Source organism: Gobio gobio (assembly GCF_949357685.1).
Source record: "Gobio gobio genome assembly, chromosome: 19".
NCBI lineage: Eukaryota > Metazoa > Chordata > Actinopteri > Cypriniformes > Gobionidae > Gobio > Gobio gobio.
This window is the reverse complement of record NC_137112.1, coordinates 34563124-34590373: the sequence shown is the minus strand read 5'-3', so window position 1 is coordinate 34590373 and position 27250 is coordinate 34563124. Positions and strand designations below refer to the sequence as shown.

General features: G+C 37.2%; 1 protein-coding gene across 4 annotated transcripts in view; it reads left to right on the top strand.

The window, feature by feature from the left end:
• The window catches only part of kaznb (kazrin, periplakin interacting protein b), a 209513-nt gene that overhangs the window by 42885 nt on the left and 139378 nt on the right, over nt 1–27250 (top strand). For all 4 annotated transcript variants that reach the window (XR_013818509.1, XM_079843827.1, XM_079843830.1 and 1 more), the window contains exon 2: nt 4697–4854. Coding sequence is in view for 3 of the 4 variants with exons in the window: in XM_079843827.1 (XP_079699953.1) it covers nt 4697–4854 (158 nt within the window). In the remaining variant the exon portion in view is untranslated. The remainder of the gene's footprint in view (nt 1–4696; nt 4855–27250) is intronic.

The following is a 27250-nucleotide window of genomic DNA, read 5'->3' as shown; positions in this document are numbered from 1 at the left end:
GGTGAACTATCCCTTTAATATTACTGCGCTGTTTTCATTGAATCGAACAGACATACATCACTCGCACACAGAGAGCAGAGATCGCGCTGCGCACACACAGAAACATTCAGGAGCACAGACACTTGTTATCAATGTTGCTCTGCGTCTTTGTTACAAAATTGATTCACTCCTGAATCACTACATTATATTTCTCAACAACGAGGGGGTAACATCGCTATTTTGAGAGAGCTGATCAGACGCAATCTCTCTCTCTCTCTCTCTCTCTCTCTCTCTCTCTCTCTCTCTCTCTCTCTCTTTCTCTCTCTCTCTCTCTCTCTCTCTCTCGACAGTTAATTCAAATAAATGCTATAATTAATTCATTTATTCATTCATTCAAATAAATGTAATCTTAATGTAATCACTAATTTATCTTTGTGTCTGATTCAAAGCGGGCAGAATGCTAGATCTAACGAGCTGTAACTGACGAAAATAACCATCAGTTTTACCCTGCCGGTCAAATATTGCGCTGCACACATCAACAACAGCTTTAAGTTGCCAATGCCGTTAATGACCACGATTTTAATGCACTCTGCTTTGCGTCGGGCGGTTCTCCAAATCTCCAATCGTTTAATGCTTAGTTATCTTTCCAGTATATTTCTTTTTTAAAAATTGGCAAGAAAAATTTTCATAATATTGTGAATAACAAGTGAATAACAAAATATGAACACTGCAACAATATTATGAATTTATATATTATTATTATTAAAAGTTTGATTATGCGTTCCAAGTTACTTTTTTCCTACTATTTTTCTATATTTAGCTGTATGTAAGACATCTTCCTAGTTTATGTTCTCTCTCAGCTCTTTGTATTTTCTACCAGTTGTTTTTTTGTTGTTGTACAGTTTTATTGGAGTTTTAGAGTAACTCGAGACACTTGAGCTTCCAGTCATCTATCAAGGGTTTATGCCCATCATAAAATTAATACTGAAGTCTTGTGAGGCCATTTTTTGCCTTTGTTTGTAATCTCATTTGTAAGTTGCTTTGGATAAAAGGTGATAAATGTTATATTCATAATATGTATTTAATTTTTCCCCCAGTTAAAATATCTATAAATTCTTAAAAAAGATACATTTACGTGAGAAGCAACACTGCATATCAATATTTACATTTTCAATTAAAATTAAGTTAAAAACAAGTTAAATATACAAATAAACTTATATTCAAAATACATTACTTAAAACAGGTCTATCTACTTCTAAATTTTCTATACTTCTTAATATTCTAACTTGCATTGATATGAAAAGAAAGATGGTGGAGGGAAACGAAAGTAGAATGAAAATAGCAACAGTATGTTATATAGAAATTATATACAGAAATATACAGTTGAACATACATTAAAATATCCATACAAATGTTTGACCATTCAGTCCCACAATTGACCAATCAGAAACGAGTATTTCTGAGGGCCACTTAAAGGTGAAAAAGTCTGTGTTTTTGACATTATTATGTTATGCACACACTCCAGAAAAACATCCATTTCAGAAGTGCCATTACTAAGCAATTCTCCCATTTTTGGTGAATGGATTCAGTGTTTATAAAAACAAGATTCCTGACTTTTATCTCCAGAGTGGTTGAGGATAATAAGGAAACAATGTGATTCCGTTCCAGCATTGTGTTATGCCACAGTCAGCAACAGCAGAGATATTGTGGTATTTCCTGAAATGCGATTTGAGCATCTCCGATCACACAAAAAACAATCCACCCATGGAAAATGGAAGAATTACTGCTAGGAAAAGTCTCTCTGAGTTGACACGGTAGTATTTGCTGTCTCTATGTGAAGGTATCTTTCTCAAATCTTAAATGACCCCTGCAATGCTGTAGCTGACTGCACCAAATTTTAAATCCATACCTCAGTGCGAAAGGAAGATAGTAAAGGCTCTTTCATGCCCTTGTGCTTCTGTTGTTGCTGTTAAGGGCCTTTGGATCTGCTGAGTCACATCCTCCCAAATTTAATTAAGTTTTCATTAACTGTGCATTATGAGATCAAACTGTGATCTATCTATCTATCTATCTATCTATCTATCTATCTATCTATCTATCTATCTATCTATCTATCTATCTATCTATCTATCTATCTATCTATCTATCTATCTATCTATCTATCTATCTATCTATCTATCTATCTATCTATCTATCTATCTATCTATCTATCTATCTATCTATCTATCTCTATCTATCTATCTATCTATCTATCTGTCTATCTGTCTGTCTGTCTGTCTGTCTGTCAAATAACCCGCAACTACTTCAGAATGGATGCATGTGTGAAAAATGGAAGTGTTTTTAGAGGACAGAACAGATGGAGTAAGTAGAATTTACTATTTTCTTGAGGTTTTAAACATAGTGAAGCACATCAGTCAGGGCTGCTTTGCCACATGATGCATTGAGCACTAACAGGCTCCCTAGCTGAATAACAACTGCAGGGGAAGCTTACTAGCGGACTCTTAAAGGGACAGTTCACCAAAAAAATTACAAATCTGTCACTGTTTACTCATTCTCATGTCATTTCATTGTCATTCCAAACCTGTATGGCTTTCTTTCCTCTGTGGAAGACAACAGGAGAAGTTCAACATAATGTTTTTTTTCTTTACAAATGTTTTGCTAAATTGCTAGTTAATGTTGGTTGGTCCATTACTAGTGGGATCTTAGTGTTGCTGGTTTTCAAGACAATTAGCAATATTACCTGAAACTGCAATACTGATTATAACTGCACAGAAACACTTTTGCTGGAAAATGAAACATGGCAAAAGATTACGGATCGCAATTTTTGCTGATGCTGTCGAAACTATCACAAGTCACAGTATCACAGGCATAAAATATATGTACATTATCAAATGTAAAACATAGCGCTGACCCAGTAGGGTAGGTGACAGTTGTGACACCTGTCCTGAAACTCTCTCATATACCTTAATATTGAACCCAAGGTAGATTCCATCAGCATTTTTCCTTCTGTTTCTCAGCAGAAAGAAAGTCATACAGGTTTGGAACAACATGAGGGGGAATGGATGATGACCTCTTTTTCTGTCTGTCTAATTCTCACTCCTTCTAAATGGCCCTACAGCGCTGATTTGTTTGCCATCAGAGCTGAGTCGTCAAACTAAAACTGCAATTATTGGACATATGTGTCAGCATTAGCTTCCTGGCCAGCTGAGGTCAATGCCATAATGAATACGCTTCATTGTGATGTTGTTGTGTGGAAAAAGACTGATGTGTCTCTTTTAATTTGTTGGATACGCTGATGCACTGATTGATAGAGGCAAGCAAGGGTCAGGCGTGTTTGCCGGAAACTATGAATAAATGCATTAAAATGGGCATGGATGTGAGATTTCTACAGTGGTAATGGACTTACAATAATTCTGGCAGCCTTCACTAAGTGAGAGGGATTAATGGTAAATGGAAGCTTGCGCGGGGAGCTGCCGAGCCCATGGGAGAAGGATTAGAGAAGGGCAGACAGCATGCCAATGAGCCGAATCATCTGAAGGGTTGCAGCAAAGCTTGATGAACTAACCAAGCCAGGCATATACCAGCTGAGATCATGCACATGGGCACACCTTTGCCAATGATGGCAAACTAAGGCTATTGACTGATGAAATATTGGAATTACAACATGGTGAAAAGTTTAGACTTTTTTATTTTAATCATACAGGTCAAATTCATGTCAAAGTGACACATACATAGTTTTTTCCCCCAATTAAACCCAGACTTGCACACAAAAACATTCTATTCAGTAAATCTGACTGAATCAGGACGAGTTACGCTTAAAACTTATAACTATGGGTTTGGGTTATGTTCTTTGTAGATTAATTACCATTTATATAGTACCATTCAAAGGTTTAGGGTCAGTATGATTATTTATGTCTTTGAAAGAAGTCTCTAATGCTGACCAAAGCTGCATTTATTTGTTCTAAAACACAGTAAAAACAGTAATATTTTGAAACATTTGTCCAATTAAAATAACTGTTTTTTATATAATTTATTTCTGTGATGGCAACGCTGAATGTTTAGCATCATTACTCTAGTCTTCAGTGTCACATGATCCTTCAGAAATCATTCTAATATGCTGATTTGGTGCTTAAAAAACATTATTATTTTTATCAATGTTGAAAACAGTTGTGCTGCTTGATTTATCAATTGAATGCATCCTTACTTAATACATTTATTAATTTATTTCTTTAAAAAAAACTTTTAAATGGTAGTGTAAATGTAAATTATATTTCATGACAATCAGGTTTGTAAACATTCTTAATGACACACAGTTATTTTACAATGTATAGCTATCATTAGGGTAAATACTCAATGTGTTTTTCTGTAAGAGCTGCAGAAACCCTGAAAGCCCAACCAATGTGTGAAAAAGGCTTTTTATTGCTATCTTATGGTATCAAATGGAGTGCCAATGCTGGCTTTATTTTTATGTTCTTTTTGCCCAGAGCAATCCAAGAAAAGCAATAACAGCTCAGAGAGTCTCATGGCCCCATGTTATCTGATATAAATGACAAGGCAATTATTCCATCAGTGAAGTTATAAGAGTGCTTTATGTATGGGCGGTTGTTGCTGTATAATGTAGACTTGACCATAATAAAATATGAAACTCATATAGGGGACTGTACAAGTGTGTGTGCTCAGGGGTGATTCTGATCCATCTTTCATTTGTTCTCTCCAGCTGTGCAATCTCTGAACAGCCTGAACGACCAGATCGCTCACTTCATGGTGAGCAAACCCAACGCCATGAGCCATGAAGAGGACACCTATCTGCCCACCGAGAGGGATACTTTGAGCCAATCCATGGCTCTAATGAGACACCTGCTCATGGATGCACAGGTACAAAACATCTCATTAAATCAGTTAGGGTTGTGTGCAGAGTCAATATTTGCCTCCTGGAATTGATTTTCCACTGGTATTTTTTACCTTTGTAAGGGCGATTTTAACAATTACCTTATAAAATGTATCAGTGTTGTTTGTTATGTCAAATACGTCAATTTAACCAGTTACAATCAATCATTTATGTTTATTTACACAGGCTGTTTAATGCTGCTCATGTACATATATTTACACAAAAATTGCATTATGTAAATAGCCTATAAATGAAACAGGAACTCATTAGAGTGAGATGCTGCAATATCATGACAAAAATCATTTTTGTTGATTTATTGCTCTTGATATTGTAGTTTTTTGTGAACTGTTTATGAATTTGTTTATTGCTTTTTATGGATTAGAAAATCAATGCTTCATATTGTTTATTTCAGTAGCATGAAAACAAAATGGTTAATATTCAAACTGGGAAGAAATTATATAAAGAAATCAAGCCAAGAACACTGAAGCGTGAACACTTTTTTGTGAAAGTGCTTTGAATCTCTTATTTGCATCATTCCTGTACTTTGTTGTTTATAATGATGAGAGAATTCTCAAATGCAGATTTAGAAGTGAGTGGCGTTCTCTGCGTTGTTGAATCAAAAGGCCTCTGATTGGACATTGCACTCATAAGCTCAACAGAAACGTGTGTGATTGATTAATTATGATGCAACATGACCAAATCTACTGTAAATACCACAATCAATGTTTTTTATTAATTTCACTTTAATCGTAACAGCCGTAATAGATCTAGCTTAATTGTGCAGGGGTATTTTCTGCCCCCTTATCTTAGATTCGGGGGAATTTTTTTTTTTCTATTTTGGTGACATTTTTTCCCCAAGCACCCGTTCATTTCAGACCAAGGTTGTGTGCCATTTAGAATTGAACTGAAATGTCTTTTAAATTCCATAGCAGTTTCTGAATTTGATTTGAGGTTGCAAATAGGATTCAGAATTTGAATTTAAATTTATAGTGAATGGAATGAACTAACTGACTCCACTATTTAGTTTTTAATGAACTATTGAATTTGACACTTTAAAAAATTGCCATGTATTGGATCGCTATTATAAATTATAAAATGTCTAAATTAGATTCCTACAGTTCACCGGGAAAGTATTCACAGCGCTTTTAAGTATTCACAGCATTTTTTCCACATTTTGTTATGTTACAGCCTGATTTCAAAATGGACTAAATTAATTATTTTCCTCAAAATTCAAACAATACCCCATAATGACAACATGAAAGAAGTTTCTTTGAAATCTTTGCAAATTTATTAAAGGATTACTTCAGTGATTTAGCATTAAGCTTTGTATTTAAACTGGGTCATTTATGCAGTAGAAATGTGAAATTATTTTTGAATTTGGTGCCTTCTAGACTGAGAAAAGACAGAAAATGTATTTTTGTCTCATGTGGATGAAAGACAACAACTCCCAGAATGCACTTGCTTCGCTGCCCTACGAGGCCACTCCGTACACTGTTGTTTTGATCTTCAAAGTAATACAATCATTTCGTTCAGCTAGAGAATAAACACTACAATTAAAAACTGAACGTGTCTTTTCAATAAAGTGTGAGTGAGCCGAAAGAAAGTCATGGCACAGACGCAGCAGTGTCAAATTTCATTCATCACGAGAGCGAAGAGCTGAGCAGAGCTGAGGTAACGTTAAGTGGCACGTTTTCAGGTCGCATATGGGAGCTAAACTATCACTGGAATTCATTGAAAAGTTGAAACACTCACTTTGCTCTGCACCACGATCCGTTATGATTGTCCGTGCGGCTGTCTGTGTCTTACATTCTGTGCGTGAGATGTCTCCCCTATGGGTGGGTTGATAACATGCGGAACAGCTCCTTCTACTGGCTGTAGTCTATAGTCTTAGCCTCTTGCCAAAAAATCCTCAGATGACGCAAAATGACGATATTTGCGCCATCTGAGGATTTTTTCCAGAAATAAAATGCATAATTCTCTCGTCTCAGGGGGATATAAGAGGGGAAAGTACCATAATTTGAATATACTACCAGGTTTTTACTGATACAAAGCCTAATGCTAAATCACTGAAGTTACCCTTTAAAAATAAAAAAACGAATAAATCACATAAGTATTCACAGCCTTTGCCATAACACTCAAAATTGAGCTCAGGTGCATCCTGTTTCCACTGATCATCCTTAAGATGTTTCTACAACTTGATTGGAGTCCACCTGTGGTAAATTCAGCTGATTGGACATGTTTGGAAAGGCACACACCTGTCTATATAAGGTCTCACACTTAACAGTGTATGTCAGAGTACAAACCAAGCCATGAAGTCCAAGGAATTGTCTGTAGACCTCCGAGACAGGATTGTATCGAGGCACAGATCTGGGGAAGGGTACAGAAACAATTCTGCAGCATCGACGGTCCCAATGAGCACAGTGGCATCCATCATCCGTAAATGGAAGAGGTTTGGAACCACCAGGACTCTTCCTAGAGCTGTCCGCCCGGCCAAACTGAGCAATCGGGGGAGAAGGGCCTTAGTCAGGGAGGTGACGAAGAACCTGATGGTCACTCTGACTGAGCTCCAGGGTTTCTCTGTGAAGAGAGGAGAACCTGCCTATCTCAATTCGAGCAGCCGAGTCTGTAGCCATTTTCAAAAAACATCTAAAGACACATCTTTTCCAGCAGCACCTGACCAAGCAAGAATACAATTTTGTACTGTCCTATGTGTTCTGTGCTAGATTGATTGAGTCTTGTTGCGGCACTTGCATACTGTTGCCCTTGACTGTTTTAGTTGCTTCTACTGCTCTCATTTGTAAGTCGCTTTGGATAAAAGCTAAGTTAAGTTTTAGTTAGGTTTGATGCTATAAAAACGGGGGGTATGACTCCATGATTGACAGCTTCTATGAGTGAAGTTGTCACTATGGCTAGGCCTGTCATGATAACACATTTTGCTGGAGGATAAATTGGCCAAGAAATTATTGCGATAAACGATAATATTGTCGTTCTGAGACCATTTTCATCTAAAATAATGATAATGGCATAATAATGCAGGTACACCTTTTCAAAGATCAATAAACTTTTATTTCTAAATACTATTTAACACTGAAAACGGAAAGCATTTTAAATATCCACAGTAAATGAACAAAACAACAAAAAAAAAAAAAAGCAATGGACTCTCAGTCTGTTAACAAAAAAATGCACTTGAATAAACAGCTGGAAAACTGCAAAGGATGAATGTGTTTTAGGTAGAGCTGGGAATCGATTAAAAAAAATTACTAATTAATCACATTTTTTCTGTAATTAATCACGATTAATAAGTTTTTCATGTTTTGATATTGTAATAATTTCAGTTAGGCTACTCTCCAAATTAATGTAGAAATAATTTAAAGACAGCATATTTTAAATACGTGTTGCATTGTCATGTTTTCATGAATGAAGGCCAGTATCACTGATGCTAATGTCTCTATGAAACATTAATGACGTTACATTACAGTATAACTGAAAGCTGCCAATTTCAACTTTTATTAGGCTTTAAAAAACTACTTATAATTTAAGTGAACTTAAAACAATCTTTACATAACCCATTATAAATAATGTTATTTTTACCTGTGCCTTCCCTGTTAGACATACGGAAATGTAATAGTTATCAAACACCTTTCTTAACTGCATAAATAATAAATTAAATATAGATTACTCATCATTAAAGCTACAATTTTCTCTGTTCCCGTTGTTCTTTGATGAACATTAATGACAGGCATCATCAGTGCTCCTGTCACTTTAAGAACAGCCGCAGCCGAGCATGCGCGGGACAGCGTGTGAGATCCGCGTCATCTCATTTCCTCACAACTCTTTAGGTTAATTTAAGACGTTATTTAACTCATTTAAGACTCCTAATATGAGAATACTCAAAATTATCTGTGTTGTTGTTATTGTTTGTTCATGAGCAAAAGAGAACTCGATGGGAGTGTCCCTCGATTAGCTGACATGAGACGCAGCCACACAGACAGGACACTGACACACACACACACACACACACACACACAGGACATTGACATACAGCGCATTCTCTTGTGTTTGTCACGCTTAGAAGCATTTTCATGAATAAGAGCGTGATCATATAATGTAACGCTCCGTTTTTGGAATTAAAAACGGACGCTGGAAATAATTGCGGCCGGAAAAATTATCGAGCTCATTTTTTTTTTATCGTGCGATTAATTGATTTATTGACTATCGCGACAGGCCTAACTATGGCAACAACAGACTTTTTTCGGGATTTTTGCGAGGAGATTGGAGCTTTAATTTCTACATTTCCATAACTGTTTATTTCACACCGACATAATGAATTGTTCTGCATCTGCAAGAGTGTAGGGGGGCTTTTGATATCGCGACTCTACTTCCTGCTCTCTATCGCGCAGACTCCGGTCCGGAGGTCACTACTGCGCAGACTGATAAACTTATAAAGTTTGTCAGGGAATAAATAAGCTTAAATATTCAGAATTAATGATGTAGTAATTGTGCATTACAAAATGTCCATGTTGTTGAATGTATTTGAATTCAGTACATTCCTCATTCGGTTCAGATTCCAGTTCAACATCCTGTGTGGCCAATTCACAGCAATACACTGACAGGGAGACTATATTAAATCTTACTTTTACAGTATCTATTATTATCATCATCATCATTTATCATATAAGGATTATAATAAGCATTTTACAACAGGAATTCAAACAACTGTAAATCAATTCATGCTAAGCAATTAATTATATACCTTTCTGATGCCTCTGCAGCTTTCTTGTTTTTAAACGAGCTTAAAAAAATGATTGTTATTCATGAGAAGACGATACTCAGAGGGAACATCAGCGGTTGAGCTAGTGATGACTCATTCCTAATTATTTTCAATGGGGACACCATGAAGAAATTTCAACACATTAATCAAGGAACTTTAGCCTTAGGCAGACCTCTGTGGCATGACACTTAACTCCTCCTGATTGCATCTATGTCACACAGGCTTCAATAAGTCAGGACAACACGTATACGCCACTGGATCCAATAATGGCTATGTCCGGATGGACAGACACTGTCCACAGGCACACTAAAAACATAATTTGCAATCATAGAAAGATTTCAACTCAAACCTCTGGTTTACGCCCAGACGAAAACATGTGACTGCAGTTTTTCTAGTGATGTTCCTGCATCATTTGAGTCACAAATGAGACATAAACATCTTTTTTTTTTAAGAATAAGAAGAAATGGATACCTTTATTTTGCAAGGATGCATTAAATAAATCAAAAGTTATATTTTATAACTATTATAAATGTTTCTACTACTTCTAATAAATGCTGTTAATTTGAATTTTCTATTCATCAAAGAATCCTGAGAAAAAAATATCATGGTTTCCACAAAAATATTACGCAAAACAACCATTTTCAAGATTGATAATAATAAAAAATCAGCATAATATATAAGGATTTCTGATGGAGCATGTGACACTGAAGAATGATGCTGAAATTCTGCTTTGCCATCACAGGAATAAATGTCTTAAAGGGATAGTTCACCCAAAATTAACAATAAATCAAAAATCTCTAAAAAGTCATAATTTCTTTTTAAGACAACACTGGCTGATATACACTATATTGCCAAAAGTATTGGCAGACCCCTCCAAATCATTGAATTCAGGTGTTGGAATGGGATGTCATTAAAGTTCATGTGCATGTAAAGGCTAGCCTGGTTTTACCAGACTCTCGTACATTTCATTTCAGTTGTACAGAGAGTCTGGCCACTCTCCATTGACAAGCGTTTACTTCCTTGAAGGCGGGAACTCTGTTGAAGTTTTAAACTATTGGATCTGCTCAGAGTCACTCTGATCTGCCATAACCAATCGCTAACTTTTGGTCGTGACGTATGTCATGCACCGTTCGCCTCTGTTTCTCACATGGAAATCCGTAAAAATAACTGTGCAAGTGTGCAGATTGTACACGCCACCTCAGTGATAAAACCTTGTGCATTCGGATTGTGATTTATTCACGGTGGAGGGGAGAGTTTTGTGATCGGGAACACACTGATCTCGTGGTCCGTAACATGATTGTATATGCAGTAAATAAAATGTCATATGATAAGAATAAATGCTGCCGTAAATAACATCCCAATTCAAATGTTTATGTGCTTTTCTTCTTTTTATTTTTTGAGCGGTGATGCAATATATTGCTCTTGTAAATACTTGCCAGCATTTAAAGAAATGCTAGTCTAGAAATGCATCCAAATTACAGCGAAGCTCATCTGTACGGTGCTCTGCAGTGGTCAAACGGGTTATATTCTGGTCAAAGATATAGATAAGATATAAGATATATTCTTGAAAACTCAGAGATGTGGATTCGGAGAGCAATTAAATTACCACACGACCTGTTTGTCAAAAGCAGTAGGTAATTCGGCCGGGTATTTTTATGCGGGTGGTGGGAGACGGACGGCAATAAAATCACTGACTAGCCCCTGTAAATGATGACAATACCTTCCAACCCCACAAGAAACAATTACCGTGCAAATAGGGCTTCAGCCAACTCCTTCACCACTAACGGAGCGACCTGGAAAATCAGACTTTTCCCAGGCCACAACATCATGGCCACCAACAAAACTCAGCAAAGATTGTTCTTGCTCCGGCTTTAACTTCTGGATAGTCGGCAGCGGTGCCACAACGGACCGATCGGCTTCGCTCGCATCTTTTCTCCGCCGCCATTACTGAACTTCAACTCAAACAAGCGCACGACATCAACGTCATCGTTCTCAGCCACTCCCTCGGTTCGCTGATTGGACCGGTAAAAATTTGTTCGGAGAAAACCTAAGCACATACAGCAGTCCCAGATGGAGTACTGGAGGAGTACTGAAGGAAAATGAAAATTGAGCGGAAGTACGTAGGAGGGCGAAGCCAGGCTATGTAAAGGCAGGCATCCCAAAACTTTTGTCAAATATAGTGTATGTTTAAAAATGAAGTGTGTAATTTGTCTCAAACAAACAGACTGCAGTTTTGTTTGGTACCACTTGGGGTGCAAAAAAAATCACATTTCACCATAGACTGTAAAAAAAATATGGACGTAGTGTCCGTGACGTCACCCAAAGGATTCTTAAGAGCAGTTTTGAAGCGTAAAGTAGGGTCGAGCTGGCCGTTGCCATCTCGCCATTCCCAGATAAATGAAAATGGGCAAAGAGGCGGGACGTGGGTGGAGCTGAGGTGACGCGATGACTAACAGACAGCAGATAAATTACTATCCACCTGTCACTCAAAGTGGCCACGCCCTTAATTATGCATAACTTTAAGGCTTTATATAATGTAAACGATTATAGATTATAGTATAGTTTTTTAGTTATAAAAAAAAAATTCACCCCTTTCACAGTTGTCATGAAGGGCAAAATTAGCCGTATAGACCAAAACCACAATTTGTACCAGGCTGTAAACATGTTTAATTCTCCTGTAAATTTGGGCATTTTAACATGGGGCTCAATGAGATTCCTCTCCCTTCTGGAGCCTGTCCCTAGCGGCCAGTCGATGAATTGCAGTTTAAGTCACTTCCGTAATGGCTTCAAGAGAAACTGCGAGAGGTTGCTGCTTGTATTTCACCTATAAGTAATCTGTTTAAGTGCTTCCCTTATCTGTATTCATCATGCTTAATGCTGAAGATGTTTTGGCACGGCTTTTGGGGTCACATTGAGGTTCATGCATACAGGGTCGAGGGGAGTCAATGTCGAGAAGGACCAAAGCATTTTTAAATGTCGTAATTTGAATAACTGAATGTCACTTTATTGAAAGAGGCGCATAAATAATTTAGTGCACCCCTTTTCTCTGCACCGTTCAAAAATCATTAGCTCTCTATCCTTCTTTAACAACAGATACTGCATTTAATTGGCATCGTTCTTTCCGACCTGGAAAACAGTGAAAGAATAATCAAAGGAAGAATTTGCTTGTGTATGTAGTCTGGGACAAAACATTTTATGTGCCTCAGGATGTTGGATAAAAAGTATCCACTACCTGGTTTCACTGTTGTTGTTGAGGGAAACTAGTCTCTCTGTGCTGATTCACTTAATTGTTTCCTACTTCCATCTCCAGGATGTATGTCGAGGGAATGTTTGTCCGCAGCACAATGCCTGTCAAAGGCTTTTTTTAAAAGTTCTTTCCTGAACATCGCAATCTTTCCTCCTCATCTAATGGAGCTGTTTACATACACAATAGAAATACCACTCTGGCTAGAAACTGTGAATGCTAAAGTAAAAAATAAAAATAAAAAAACATCTGCTAAGTGCCGAAGAAGTAACCTGCTGGGTGCTTGTTTAGGCAGATACATTGAGTTTGATTGGTGGATTTTACAGTTGATTTTCTCTGTGCATCTTCTCATAACTCTCTTGCTCATCCTTGTTAAATGATGAATGTTCACCGTGACAAGACATAGTGATGTATTTGGCTAATCAATTAGACACATCGCAGATACATTTGATTGATAACATGGCTCGTCCCCATTTTTCAGAATATATTTCTTACTCGCAGTGTCATTGATTAAGGAGAAAGTAATTCAGCAAAAGGCTATCGCCTTCAATTGTGGGCGGCTACGTGCCAACTGTGCAGAGAGATTGTTAGCCCCAAGTCGCTTTTGCTTTCAAAGCTTGAGTACCAAGACTTTATGATTGATGAGTGTGAATTTATGAATAGATACTAGGGCACAGGTGCTGGAAATGTTAATTAGGCTGCAATTATTCTGATAAAAATTGTGACTGCGACTTAAAATGTGATTAAAAATAGAAACCTTCAGGTTTTCTGTGCTTGTCTGTATAGCTGCACAATTTAGCCAAAAGTGATGTCCGGAGGGGATTAGTTTGGGGATTTGCTTTTAATGACCCTACAAGTTCAGTTAAACCATCAAAATATGTGGAAAATATTTTATATTTTTAAATATTGTAAATAAGAGGGAAGAACAAAACACTAAACTTGGTTAAGGTAAATATCTGACAAAATTATTTGGTAAAAAAGGGGTAAACTACAGCCCAGGTTTTATTTTACTCTGCAAATAGTTTGCATAGAAAAACAAAAAACTCACAGGAAAAAGCATACATTGACTACAACATAATCAGTTAATAATATTTTGTTGGTTCTCTCTTGTTATGTGTTCACAATTTTTTTGTGTGACAGCCAGGCCAAAAATGTATACAAATTTAAATTAAATTTCATTGCGTTATCATAAATAAAATAATTGACTCCAAGCACAACTATCCAATTTTCAAAATCTTAAATATATATATATATTATTTGAGTTAAGAGTGAAGATTTCATTTTTCTAGACCGGGCATCACTTTTGGCCACTAGTGTATATCAATATGACCATACACTGTATTAGGCATAACATTATGACCACTAAAAGGTGAAATGAATAACACTGATTCTCTCTTCATCATGGCACCTGTTAGTGGGTGGGATATATTAGGCAGCAAGTAAACATTTTGTCCTCAAAGTTGATGTGTTAGAAGCAGGAAAAATGGGCAAGCGTAAGGATTTGAGTGAGTTTGACAAGGACCAAATTGTGATGGCTAGACAACTGGGTCAGAGCATCTCCAAAACTGCAGCTCTTATGATGTGTTCCCAGTCTGCAGTGGTCAGTATCTATCAAAAGTGGTCCAAGGAAGGAACAGTGGTGAACCGGTGTCAGGGTCATGGGTTGATGTACGTTGGGAGTGAAGGCTGGCCTGTGTGGTCCGATCAAACAGATGAGCAACTGTAGCTCAAATTGCTCAAGAAGTTAATGCTGGTTCTGATAGAAAGGTGTCAGAATATACAGTGCATCGCAGTTTGTTGTGTATGGGGCTGCATAGCCGCAGACCAGTGAGGCTGCCCATGCCCTGTCCACTGCCTAAAGCGCCAACAGTGGGCACGTGAGCATCAGAAGACCAATGGAGCAATGGAAGAAGGTGGCCTGGTCTGATGAATCACGTTTTTTTTTTTTACATATTGTGGATGGCCGGGAGCGTGTGCGTCGCTTAACTGGGGAACACATTGCACAACGATGCACTGGGAAGAAGGCAAGCCGGCAGAGGCAGTGTGATGCTTTGGGCAATGTTCTGCTGGGAAACCTTGGGTCCTGCCATCCATATGGATGTTAATTTGACACATACCACCTACCTAAGCATTATTGCAGACGATGTACACCCTTTCATGGAAACAGTATTCCCTGGTGGCTGTGGCCTCTTTCAGCAGGATCATGGGCCCTGCCACAAAGCAAAAATGGTTCAGGAATGGTTTGAGGAGCACAACGAGTTAGGGGTGTTGACTTGGCCTCCAAATTCCCCAGATCTCAATCTCTTCGAGCATCTGTGGGATGTGCTGAACAAACGAGTCCGATCCATGGAGGCCCCACCTCACAACTTACAGGGCTTAAAGGATCTGCTGCTAACATCTTGGTGCCAGATACTACAGCACACTTTCAGGGCTCTAATGGAGTCCATGCTTCGATGGGTCAGGGCTGTTTGGGCAGCAAAAGGGGGACCAACACAATATTAGGAAGGTGGTCATAATGTTATCCCTGAATGGTGTATAATAATAATAATAATAAATAATAATTGTTATATTTCACTATAAAATAGAAAAAAAGAGTATTTAAGAAAATACTAAGTCACAGCCTTTGAGATTTGATAATCACACTCATATCACATATGCTTGTCATATTGCAATTAGTTTTATTTGGATTACTTGTGCAGCCCTAGTTTTAAACCTCATAGATGGAAAGTATATAGAATAGGAAAATGAAACTGAAAATGCTGCCATGTTTAAGTTTATTTAGCTGCCATGCATTATCACATTCTGGCGAAAATGTCTTTCCCTAAGAAAGATTAGAGCGTTGAGGGTTTTTGTGCCAAGTTGAGCCTGATTAATATTTTGTGGCAGAAATTTGCATTATAGAAAAAACAATATTATTATCTGCACATCTTTAGCTTTATGTTAGTAATCCTTCACTATCAAACAAGGAAATGAGACTGCAGTTTCAGAGATTATTGTGAGGATAAAAATCACTCAAGACAACCAAAGCATCAGTTCCCTCATTTTATGTGTATAATGCACTATAGTATTTAGATAATTTCATTGCTCTGACAACATGAGTTTAGAAGCTCCTGCTTGCTAAATTTGATCCTATATATGAGTCTGGGGCTAAAGAGCAATCCCAGATGAATAATGTGTCACAGAAACTTCCATCTGGCTGTTTTTACTACACAAGCAGTGCCAGCTAAAACCTGAGGGGATTAGCTGGCTACATAAACATACAGATGACTATAGGTTAAGAGTCTAAAACAGTGACAACATGAGTCTGGGGTGAGAGGGGTGTTTTTTTTGGTTGAGAAGCGCTCCACACATTTTGCTGAGCCTAGTGAGCATTAACTGCCAGGGCTGCCCTTGAACAACATTACAGTCCAATTCATAGCGATAATGGACAAGCACTCCTGTGCAAGAATATACACTCACCTAAAGGATTATTAGGAACACCTGTTCAATTTCTCATTAATGCAATTATCTAATCAACCAATCACATGGCAGTTGCTTCAATGCATTTAGGGGTGTGGTCCTGGTCAAGACAATCTCCTGAACTCCAAACTGAATGTCAGAATGGGAAAGAAAGGGGATTTAAGCAATTTTGAGCGTGGCATGGTTGTTGGTGCCAGACGGGCCGGTCTGAGTATTTCACAATCTGCTCAGTTACTGGGATTTTCACGCACAACCATTTCTAGGGTTTACAAAGAATAGTGTGAAAAGGGAAAAACATCCAGTATGCGGCAGTCCTGTGGGCGAAAATGCCTTGTTGATGCTAGAGGTCAGAGGAGAATGGGCCGACTGATTCAAGCTGATAGAAGAGCAACTTTGACTGCAACCACTCGTTACAACCGAGGTATGCAGCAAAGCATTTGTGAAGCCACAACACGCACAACCTTGAGGCGGATGGGCTACAACAGCAGAAGACCCCACCGGGTACCACTCATCTCCACTACAAATAGGAAAAAGAGGCTACAATTTGCACAAGCTCACCAAAATTGGACAGTTGAAGACTGGAAAAATGTTGCCTGGTCTGATGAGTCTCGATTTCTGTTGAGACATTCAGATGGTAGAGTCAGAATTTGGCGTAAACAGAATGAGAACATGGATCCATCATGCCTTGTTACCACTGTGCAGGCTGGTGGTGGTGGTGTAATGGTGTGGGGGATGTTTTTTTGGCACACTTTAGGCCCCTTAGGGCCAATTGGGCATCATTTAAATGCCACGGCCTACCTGAGCATTGTTTCTGACCATGTCCATCCCTTTATGACCACCATGTACCCATCCTCTGATGGCTACCTCCAGCAGGATAATGCACCATGCCTCAAAGCTCGAATCATTTCAAATTGGTTTCTTGAACATGACAATGAGTTCACTGTACTAAAATGGCCCCCACAGTCACCAAATCTCAACCCAATAGAGCATCTTTGGGATGTGGTGGAACGGGAGCTTCGTGCCCTGGATGTGCATCCCACAAATCTCCATCAACTGCAAGATGCTATCCTATCAATATGAGCCAACATTTCTAAAGAATGCTTTCAGCACCTTGTTGAATCAATGCCACGTAGAATTAAGGCAGTTCTGAAGGCGAAAGGGGGTCAAACACAGTATTAGTATGGTGTTCCTAATAATTCTTTAGGTGAGTGTATTGACAGGCTCATAATCGTGGCTGGAAGTCAGGCACATTTCCAGTATACCTGGAGGAGATATGTGATGGAAAATGTTCCAAAGTCTTCAGTCAACATCAGCACAATGCTCAAGTTGCATCCAAAATAAATTTCTCATTGGCAGACCTCTTTCTCGACTGTCAGGTAATCTGGACATCTTGGTCCCAGAGTCTCTGTTCAAGCACATTTCGACTTTATACGGTGCGTAGTTAAAGGGTTAGTTCACCCAGAAAAATTAAATCGTGTCATTAACACACACCCTTATGTTGTTCCAAACCCGTAAGACTTTTGTTCATCTTCATAACACAAATAAAGATATATTATTTGTGCATAAACAGAAGCTCAACTGAACATGCTTGACATGTGAGAACAAACCTGGGTTGAGCTTCCACATACCATAACCGATGTTTGCATTGATGAATGTTAGCCCAAATGTAATCTGTTCATCAAATCAAATGAAACTGCTCAAATCATATGGATCAGTTTTACAATCCTTATGAACTTTTTGAAGCGTCAAAGTGGTAGTTGCATAGACTGTCAATGGAGGGACAGAAAGCTCTCAGATTTTATCAAAAAGATCTTCATCTGTGTTCCGAAGATGAACGAAAGTCTTATGGGTTTGGAACGACATAATTAATGATAGAGTTAAAAATTTTGTGTGAACAATCCCTTTAATCCTAATTGTTCTCTTGATAGCCATGCTGTGTTTTGACCTGAGGAATAACAAAACGACTCAGTCAGGATCCAATCTAGAACCTTTTGCCACTAGTAATTTTTCAGTAAATTAGGGCACAGTGCAGGTGAAGTGATTTTGTGTGCCTTGCTCTTCATCATTAATTGTACTTATCAGCATTGTTGACAGCCTCTTAAGAAATGAGCGTAGTTTTTTTTACGCAAGCACTTGCAATTACATTATAATTGACACCTGATTTTTGACACTTCCCCCCCATCTGTGCACAAGAAAATTAGAGCCTTTTGTATGCGCTAAACATTAACCATGTTTAGTCTGTTAAATGTATGGTATACTCGCAATGCCTTGTGTAAATGTCAAATTGGCTTTCACCCAAAATGTTTCACATCTGATCACATCCCTACTGTATCGTATTGGATAAAAAAGGCCTCTAAGTTATCAAAATGATCAAAACTTTGTTGACAAACCTGTTGTACACAATCTACTTAATGTATTCTGTCGTCGGATTGATCGTTTTTTAAGTAAAATGTATTTTAGTATAATCTTTTGCTGTGAAACCTTTATAAAGTAAATATAAGAATACATTTTATATTGTTAATAATATTTCAGGATGAAGACTCACATCAGGCTTTTGAGGAACGTTTATTTGTATATCTCTGTCATCATTGTATTGCATTGCATATGTTTTTCCCACTACAATTAAAACTACAGAGCTTTGATCATAAAACTATTTAAATATCATCTTACTAAGACATATTTTCGGGAGATATAGAGTGACAATTTTATGTTAAGTAGTCTGCTATACCATTGTAAATTCTCACTGATTTACATTACAAGCTATTCATTTTTGGCCATATAAATATCAACAGCTGCACCAAATTGCATATTTTTTGACAATTTGGGCCTCTGAATAAAATGTAGGTGTTTTTTTTAGGTGTTTATCTATATCATACTAAATAAATAAAACACATGCAAACTTTTTTTTATTATTATTCCATATGTCAGGCTTTACAGGTTTCCGTTTAAGCGATTTTTTCATAATACAGTTTTATTTGACATGCAAACTCTGTATAGTATGCATGGCTTGATTATTTGTGATCCATATTTTAATCAGATTTGTTAGCAACCCAGTGCTCACTTTTCCTCTAATTTGTCATCTCTTTGTGTTTATTTGTTACATGCTGTTGAGGCCTCTGTTCCATTGTGAAAGATCATCTAGAGGAAGTTTTCGCATATTGAATATCATCGGGCAGATTGTGATAGGTAGAAAATTAATTTGGATAGAATTTCCAATTTTTCTCTTTGAACGTGCTCCAGGAATTGATTGCTCCATTTGTCATTTGCATATGAATTATGTATGTGTTGCTTGCTGGAGGGGAGGGATTAATCAAATGCAGTTTGATAGGTTGTGTAAATGTGTGTGCGTGTGATGCGACAGAATGTGCCCTGTTTGCATGCAGAAGTGTTGATTGGCTATGACATCTCAGACTGTTTTACAATCAATGATGTTTCCTGATTGGAACACTGAGGACTTATTATAATGATGTCATATACCCCCCCCCCCTACACTGTTGAACTTCATCTCTAGTCAAGTTTGGTCTAGGTCAGGGGGCTGTATGAAGTAAGAGAGGCATAACAATCAAGATTGAGGGGATAGACAGAGGAGCCGGCTTTATAAATTGATCCTGACCAGAATCCCTCTGGATGTAAACAGTATAGAAAAACCAATCTGAAAACATGATGAAAGGAATGATCTCACTCTTGTATTTCGCATAATAAGAAATGATGGGTTTGGCGTTAGATGCTTTTAACTGCCTGGAAATGTGATTCCATATGCTGTAATTTGTGAAGGAGCTAATTTATTCTATTATAGTACAGACTTTTGGCAGAATAGCATCTTTAATTACTTATTGACCAATCAAAGTTGAGTGAATGCAGGCCGAGGCGTAATGATTAAATGGTTTCAAAGGCTGCGGTATTGATCAGTGTGGTTTGAGTTGCACCCGCTGGACTGTTTCTTGGCTTCAGCATGTAATATATACAGTACTGTTTACTGTTTAATAGAATCATTGATGAAAACCCTTGTGAGAAAATGACTCAGACAAGAATTACCAGACATATTACACAAGTATTATCACGTTTTAAAACTTATTGAAAGATTCTAAAATAAGTCTCATGCTCAGGCTGCATTTATTTAATAAAAAATACAGTAAAAAATATGAAGTTATAGCTAAATATTATTACAATTTAAAATGTAATTTATTCCTGTGAAGGCAAAGCTGAAATTTCAGCATCATTACTCATCAGCATAACATTACAGTCTTCAGTGCCACATGCTCCTTCAGAAACATCTGACTGCAACTAGAAACCCCGACAGATGCTGAAAGAGGTTTAAATCAACGATTAATCCATTTTGACTGTGCAAAGTGCATGTGCAATGTACTTCACGAAAGACATACTGTAGTTTTGTTAAAGCAAAGTGCAACACAAAGGTAAGCGCATTGTTGTTATTTATTTGTTGACGGATTATTGTACAGTATCAATGAATTATGCATTTTGGCAGTGGTGTGTGCATTAACGTGTGAAATGCCTGTTTATTACATTGCTTTTTCCAATCTCTATATTGGGCACTTTTTGCACGTAAATTGGCTTCTTACTGTTGACATTGAAAATCATGTATGTGTTTTTCTGAGGGATAGCCGTTTTTACAGTTTCTACCTGGACATATAGTGATATTTGATGTTTTTTTTTTTTTTAATCATCAATGTTATGTTTTAAGGAGATAAAATGGTAACTTACTTATCAACATTGATTGGTATGGCAATAAAATAATATCATATTATTTTGGCAGTTAAAGTTTTTTTTTTCTTTTCTTGGAGTGACTAGTTGCCTATAAGTATTGTAAAGGTGCAAAAAGTCAAAATTGTTATCAATAACCAGGCATGTTATCAATAACCATTTTTTTATATATATAAATGTACATTTGGTGAGGTTTTTGGGCTGGAAATCGTCTACCAAATCTGGCCACACTGATCACACATTCAAAAAATGGTTATTGATAACATGCCTCTGAATTTTGACTTTTTGCACCTTTACAATATTTATAGGCAACTAGTCATCAAATCTTCCGCTCCATGAAACACATTAATGCTCAGTAGTATATGGTTCTTTAATGTATTTGCATTATCCTAAAATGCGTTCATTTTCAATGGGAATATATGCGGCTGAAACGCGTAGAAAAAAATCAAAAAAAATTTAACATTAACTTTTTAATATAACATTATAGTCATTATGGCCTTTAGAAAAATGTATGCACTGTGGCGCGGCCTAATCTTTTGTCCTCAAAGGGATACTTCACCCAACAATGAAAATTTTGTCATCATTTACTGACCCTCAAGTTGTTCCAAACCTGTATGAGTTTCTTGATTCTGAAGATATTTTTGAAGAATGTTTGTAACCAAGCAGATAGAGCAACCATTGACTGCCATAGTAGGGGAAAATACTATGGCAGTCAATGATTGCATATAATCTGCTTGTTTACAAACATTCTTCAATCTTCAGAACAAAGAAACTCATATCGGTTGGAACAACTTGAGGGTGAGTAAATGATGAAAGAATTTTCATTTTTGGGTGAACTACCCCTTTAATGGCTTTTTTTCCCCTTACATTACTTTTACTTTTATACTTTAAGTAGTTTTGAAACCAGTACTTTTACACTTTTACTTGAGTAAAAAGCTTGAGTTGATACTTCAACTTCTACAGAAGTCTTTTTAAACCCCAGTATCTATACTTCTACCCGAGTAATGAATGTGAATACTTTTGACACCTCTGGTGTGTCTGAATATTAGATGCACGCAGGTCTTAAATTGACAGCAGCGCAGCCTATAGTGAACACGCTGTCCTTAAAGTGGACATGACAGTTCACCTCTAAAATTATGTCATTATTTTCTCACTCTAGTATTGTTCCAAACCTATTTTCATTTTTGAGTGAACTATCCCTTTAATTTTAATGTGTAAATACATCTATTGATGCTACTGGACACATCTTCAGTGATGTTCCTGGAATCATTGGGTGTTTCGGGTCTTTCAACATCATACACCCTCATCCAGGCGACCCAGGTGAGGCTGATCAGACCTCAGCTTGTGTCCAGTTGGCGAATCTAGCTACTTTGCCCCCATGGATCTCCTCTCTTGAGCCATATCCATCTTGAAGCTTACTCTGCTGCTTCAGTGGTGTTGTAGATGGCTCTTCTTCTCCTCCCTCCATCGATACCTAAAAGACTGAAGGCTCTGAATAGGGATCGGGCCGCAAAGCCCCTGCTTCCGACCTCGATTGGGAGACACCTTGCTCACCATCCTGCATCTCGACACTCGCTGACCAGTCCCTCGTACTTGGCAAGCTTCCTTTCGAAGGCCTCTTCCAGGCGATCTTCCCAAGGGACTGTTAGCTCCAACTGAACCACTTGTTTGGTGGACTCAGATAAGAGAACAATGTCTGGTCTTAAGGTGGTGGTAACAATGTGGTTGGGGAACTTGAGTTGCTGCTCCAGGTCCACTAACAGCTGCCAGTCCCTCGCAGTGGCCAAGATGCCTGCTGATGTTTTTGCAGCTGGTCTTGGCTGCTCTCCAGCTCTGATGAATACAACAACAAAAGACAGAGAAAATCACTCACTGCTCTTGACTGAAAAACTAATACAGTAGCTAAGAATCAATGTATATTTTATAGTGAAGTCTATGTAGTGTTTTATTTTTACATTTATTCATTAAATTTCATACTTAAATGCTGCTGTACTGCTCTGAGCTGCCAGTGTAAATCTTTATATATATTTATTTTATATTATCCAATACACTAGGAATGTGTACAAGGGTTTTTTTTAAATAAAGTTTTAAGTTTAAGTAAGGTTTTTCAATTATTTTAAGTAAAATAAAGAAAGAGTATTACAATAAAAAATAGTCTTTTTTCTCCTTAACCTCTTGCTGTTCTTGTCGCCTAAGAATAGAATAGCAAAAAACTGATGTGACAAGCCATCAGAACCGAACCGAGCCGAAAACCGTGGTTAAAAACCGAGGTATGTATTGAACCGTGGACTAACTATATTGTTGCATCCCTAAATCGGACACAGAAGCAAATTGATATCACACAACCCTGATGGAAGACCGTGAGGTTAAGATTTTCAAGCTCTCTTTGCATGTTAACTCCTCTAGACCTCAATAGATTTTGAGAGCACTTGTTAAAATTCTTAAGAATTTCCAGAATAAAAGGTTCAGTAGGACAGCAAATAGATTGAAACACAGAATCAAAGATGAGAGCAATTGCTAGTTGAGGGTGTTTGGAGGGGGGAAAATTATTTAGACTGCTCGTATTTAATTGTAATTAATTTGTTTGATATTTATGTAAGACAGCAGGGGAGCTAAGAACTGAAACAACAACAGCAAATCTATTGGGCCATATCGACCCAGCTGCAAAAAATAATGTAATACATTAAGTCATGAAATAATATGTCTCAATAGATAAACTATAGACCATGCGTAGTTTATTAATGGGAAGCTATTATATATCCTAAAACAAACTCTAATAATTAACAATAGACACAAATAGACACAAGCCAAGTGCTTTTTTAGTTATGGTAAAAAAGTGTTTTTATCACTATTATCACAAAAAGTTAAATGTTTATTTGAGGCCAATACCATGACATGGCAATTAAAACAAGAGGACAAATACATATTTTCAAATAAGAAATAAGGTAGTTGAAATCATTTCTGTGCATTGATATTCAGCAGACCTGCTTTGTTTGCAATCAGATTTCACCTTATTAAATGTCAGGTTTTCACAGCCATTACTGTGAAACAGACGGGCTGCCTGAGGCCTGAATGGATTCTACTGTTGTTTGAAGTGTAAAAAAGCAAATTACATTATGATGTGGGAATAGAGCAGAGATCTGGAGATCAGCCCATATATACGGAAATGATTGGAAGGCTTTCATCCAATGTCTATCTGATCCAGAAATAGACTGACTTGCCTTTATTGCTAATTAGTGTCAGTTGTGGCACTCTAAAGAGAGCTGAGGCTATCACTAACTCTGATTTTCAGGGAGTCAGAATATCTTTCTACAGTTTTTTTTCCCCTTCAAAGTTTCATAAATGTTACAGAATCAATCACCTAAATCATTACATTTTATAGTAAGTAAAGCAAATATAGACATGTTTCACATTTTAGAATAATCAAACAGTTAGGGGATTATAGAGTGACCAAAAATGTTTAAAAATATTTTATATTTTAAAACAAATTAATTTTATTATGGTTATGGAGTGACTGAAAATGTTTAAAAAATATTAAAAAATATTTTTTATATAGTTTTTCAAAGTATCCTCTTTTTGTGTTGATTATTTTCACAAGTAGATGGTGTTGATTGTCTTTATAGTGAGTGAAATGAATGAGTCTGAATCATTCACTCAACTGAATTGTTAAGAACTGCAGATTCATTAAGAAATGCAACAAGCTGCATCTATATTCTCCTACTTATACTGTGCCCTGAAAGTATGTACTGTTTTTGTGAAATAGAAGTACATACTTTTGAGTAGCAAAGAGTAGGCAAGCTTTAGGACATACTACTTCGTCATAATTGCATCTTTAACAGTTTACTCTGTCGCTTAATTATGTGCATCCTGTCACCGTTTAAACTGCCCTGTCATATTTGCTGCATCCTATCTGTCCTAAATAGTATTTTAAAATTAGAGTTAGTGTGTCCCAAATTGTAGTATGTTAAAATAAGTATTCTTTTCTTCTTTTTTCCTGTTAGAATCTGAAATACAGATCCATGCTCACTCTAACGGCTATTATTACCCACATCCCATTGCACGTTGGACGAGGATTCGGTTAGAACTACAAACAGAGAAGTTTAGATGAAGGGGTTTGAGTGATTAATAATCAGTCAGTATCTATCCTGACAGAAAGATATTTATTATTCGAATGTTATCCACATTACATTTCATCTGCAACAGCAATTGGGAATGTATAAAGATACATTCATTTTAAAATACATCATTTTGCAAACACATGAGGAGAGTTCTCCGCATGAAAGACCCACGAATGGCATATCAACGTGCTACTACATTTCTCTCCGATACGGTAGGAAATTAAATTAAATTGAATGTGGAGGATTTTAACTGTGATAATGAGTGAGTCATTGAATCATTCATTCAACCGATTCTCTGATTCATTCAGGAATCAAACACTGGCCACTAAACAATCGTGTCTTTTGCCAAATTTAAACTGCAAAGGTGGCACAGAAGCGCCTCTTAAGTGGCAATTAGGTGTCGCAACTGCCATGATCAATATTACTGTTGTATTAATGTTGATACTGTTTCTCGGCCGATTGTTTTGTACGGCATTTTTTTTGTGAAATCTTTTAGATAATATACAGATTATTGTATATTCTATCTATCTATCTATCTATCTATCTATCTATCTATCTATCTATCTATCTATCTATCTATCTATCTATCTATCTATCTATCTATCTATCTATCTATCTATCTATCTATCTATCTATCTATCTATCTATCTATCTATCTATCTATCTATTTGTCTATTTGTCTGTCTGTCTGTCTGTCTGTCTGTCTGTCTGTCTGTCTGTCTGTCTGTCTGTCTGTCTGTCTGTCATCAGTCGATCAGTCAGTCAGTCTGTCTGTATGTATGAGATTGTATTTAAATTACATAACAAATTGAATACTTACAAACAGGCGTTCAACAGCTTGTTCTTATATATATTTATATACTTATTTCCACATTGTTCCTATGTCCCAGTTCCTATTATTCTTTCTGTTATTAAGTGAGCATTGCTTATCAGTTAAGATTTGATTGTTTTGCTTTTTCTTTGGCTTATCTACATTTTGCAAACAATATATATATTTTTCCCCTCTTCGAAACAATTAATCTGTTGAACACTCATATCAGATTGAATGCAGTGAGGCTTGGGCGCTCTATAATGAAGTATGTGCTGTGGAATATGTGGCATTTTGATACACCTCATGTGGCAGTTGTGACAGCTCCATCAGTTAAATAGATATTTCCACTGAGAATGGCTCTATTTTTTAGTATGCTTTAACCATGTCTACTGAGTTGGAAATGCTAAAGAACATTTGAGATCAGAACCATTATTGTATATAGTGCTTTTAACATGACTTAATTTGGTCAGCGCAAAGACTGTTAACCCAAGAACATCCTGATATCTTTTAAATGTATATTCAGAAACATGTATATGTGTGGCATGGAATGGACTTACAGTAATAAGTTGTCTGCTACTTTGTATTTAAAAGCTAGTCTCTCTCTGTTATAACCGCTTATAGTGGGCTATAGATAACGGGCTTCAGCAATTTCCAGCTATTTGAAAAATGCTTTTCATCGGTTTGTTCCTCCACAGTGTTCCTGTGGTATTGCATCCATGAAGATTTTGAATTGTAAATAATTTATGAGAGGCATCTTCTTCACTCAGCTGGTATTCTCTGCCCAGAAACGCAGACAAAAAATGTAAGCCTCTTGTTTATTAATTCTGGCACTTGTTAGGTTCCGTCTTATCCTTCTCTCTTATTTAGACTTTTTGTCATGTGCCTTTCCTATGCTCCTCATCCTGAATTTCTTCACCAGCTGTTTTAAATTCAGAGTGGTGGCAAGAAGGACTACATCTGAATTTAAATCCCTCGCCAAAGCAGCTGTTTTCTTCCGTGAACCTCTGTGGAATTCAAAATCTGCATGTTGTCTCTTTTCTTTGTGCCTAAGGGGAAGCGGTGCCGGAATTACGTTCCCCGCTGACTGATTTCTGCCAGTCACAATCTGTTCAAGGCGCCCATTTAGGCGGCGGCTGGCCTGAGGCATCTCGAAGCATGGCGAGCCACTTCATCTCAAAGTGATTCTGTGGAGGACTTCACATTGATAAAACTTTCTTGTGAAAACTACTTCCTCAATGGCTATCAGTTGCTGGCTGAG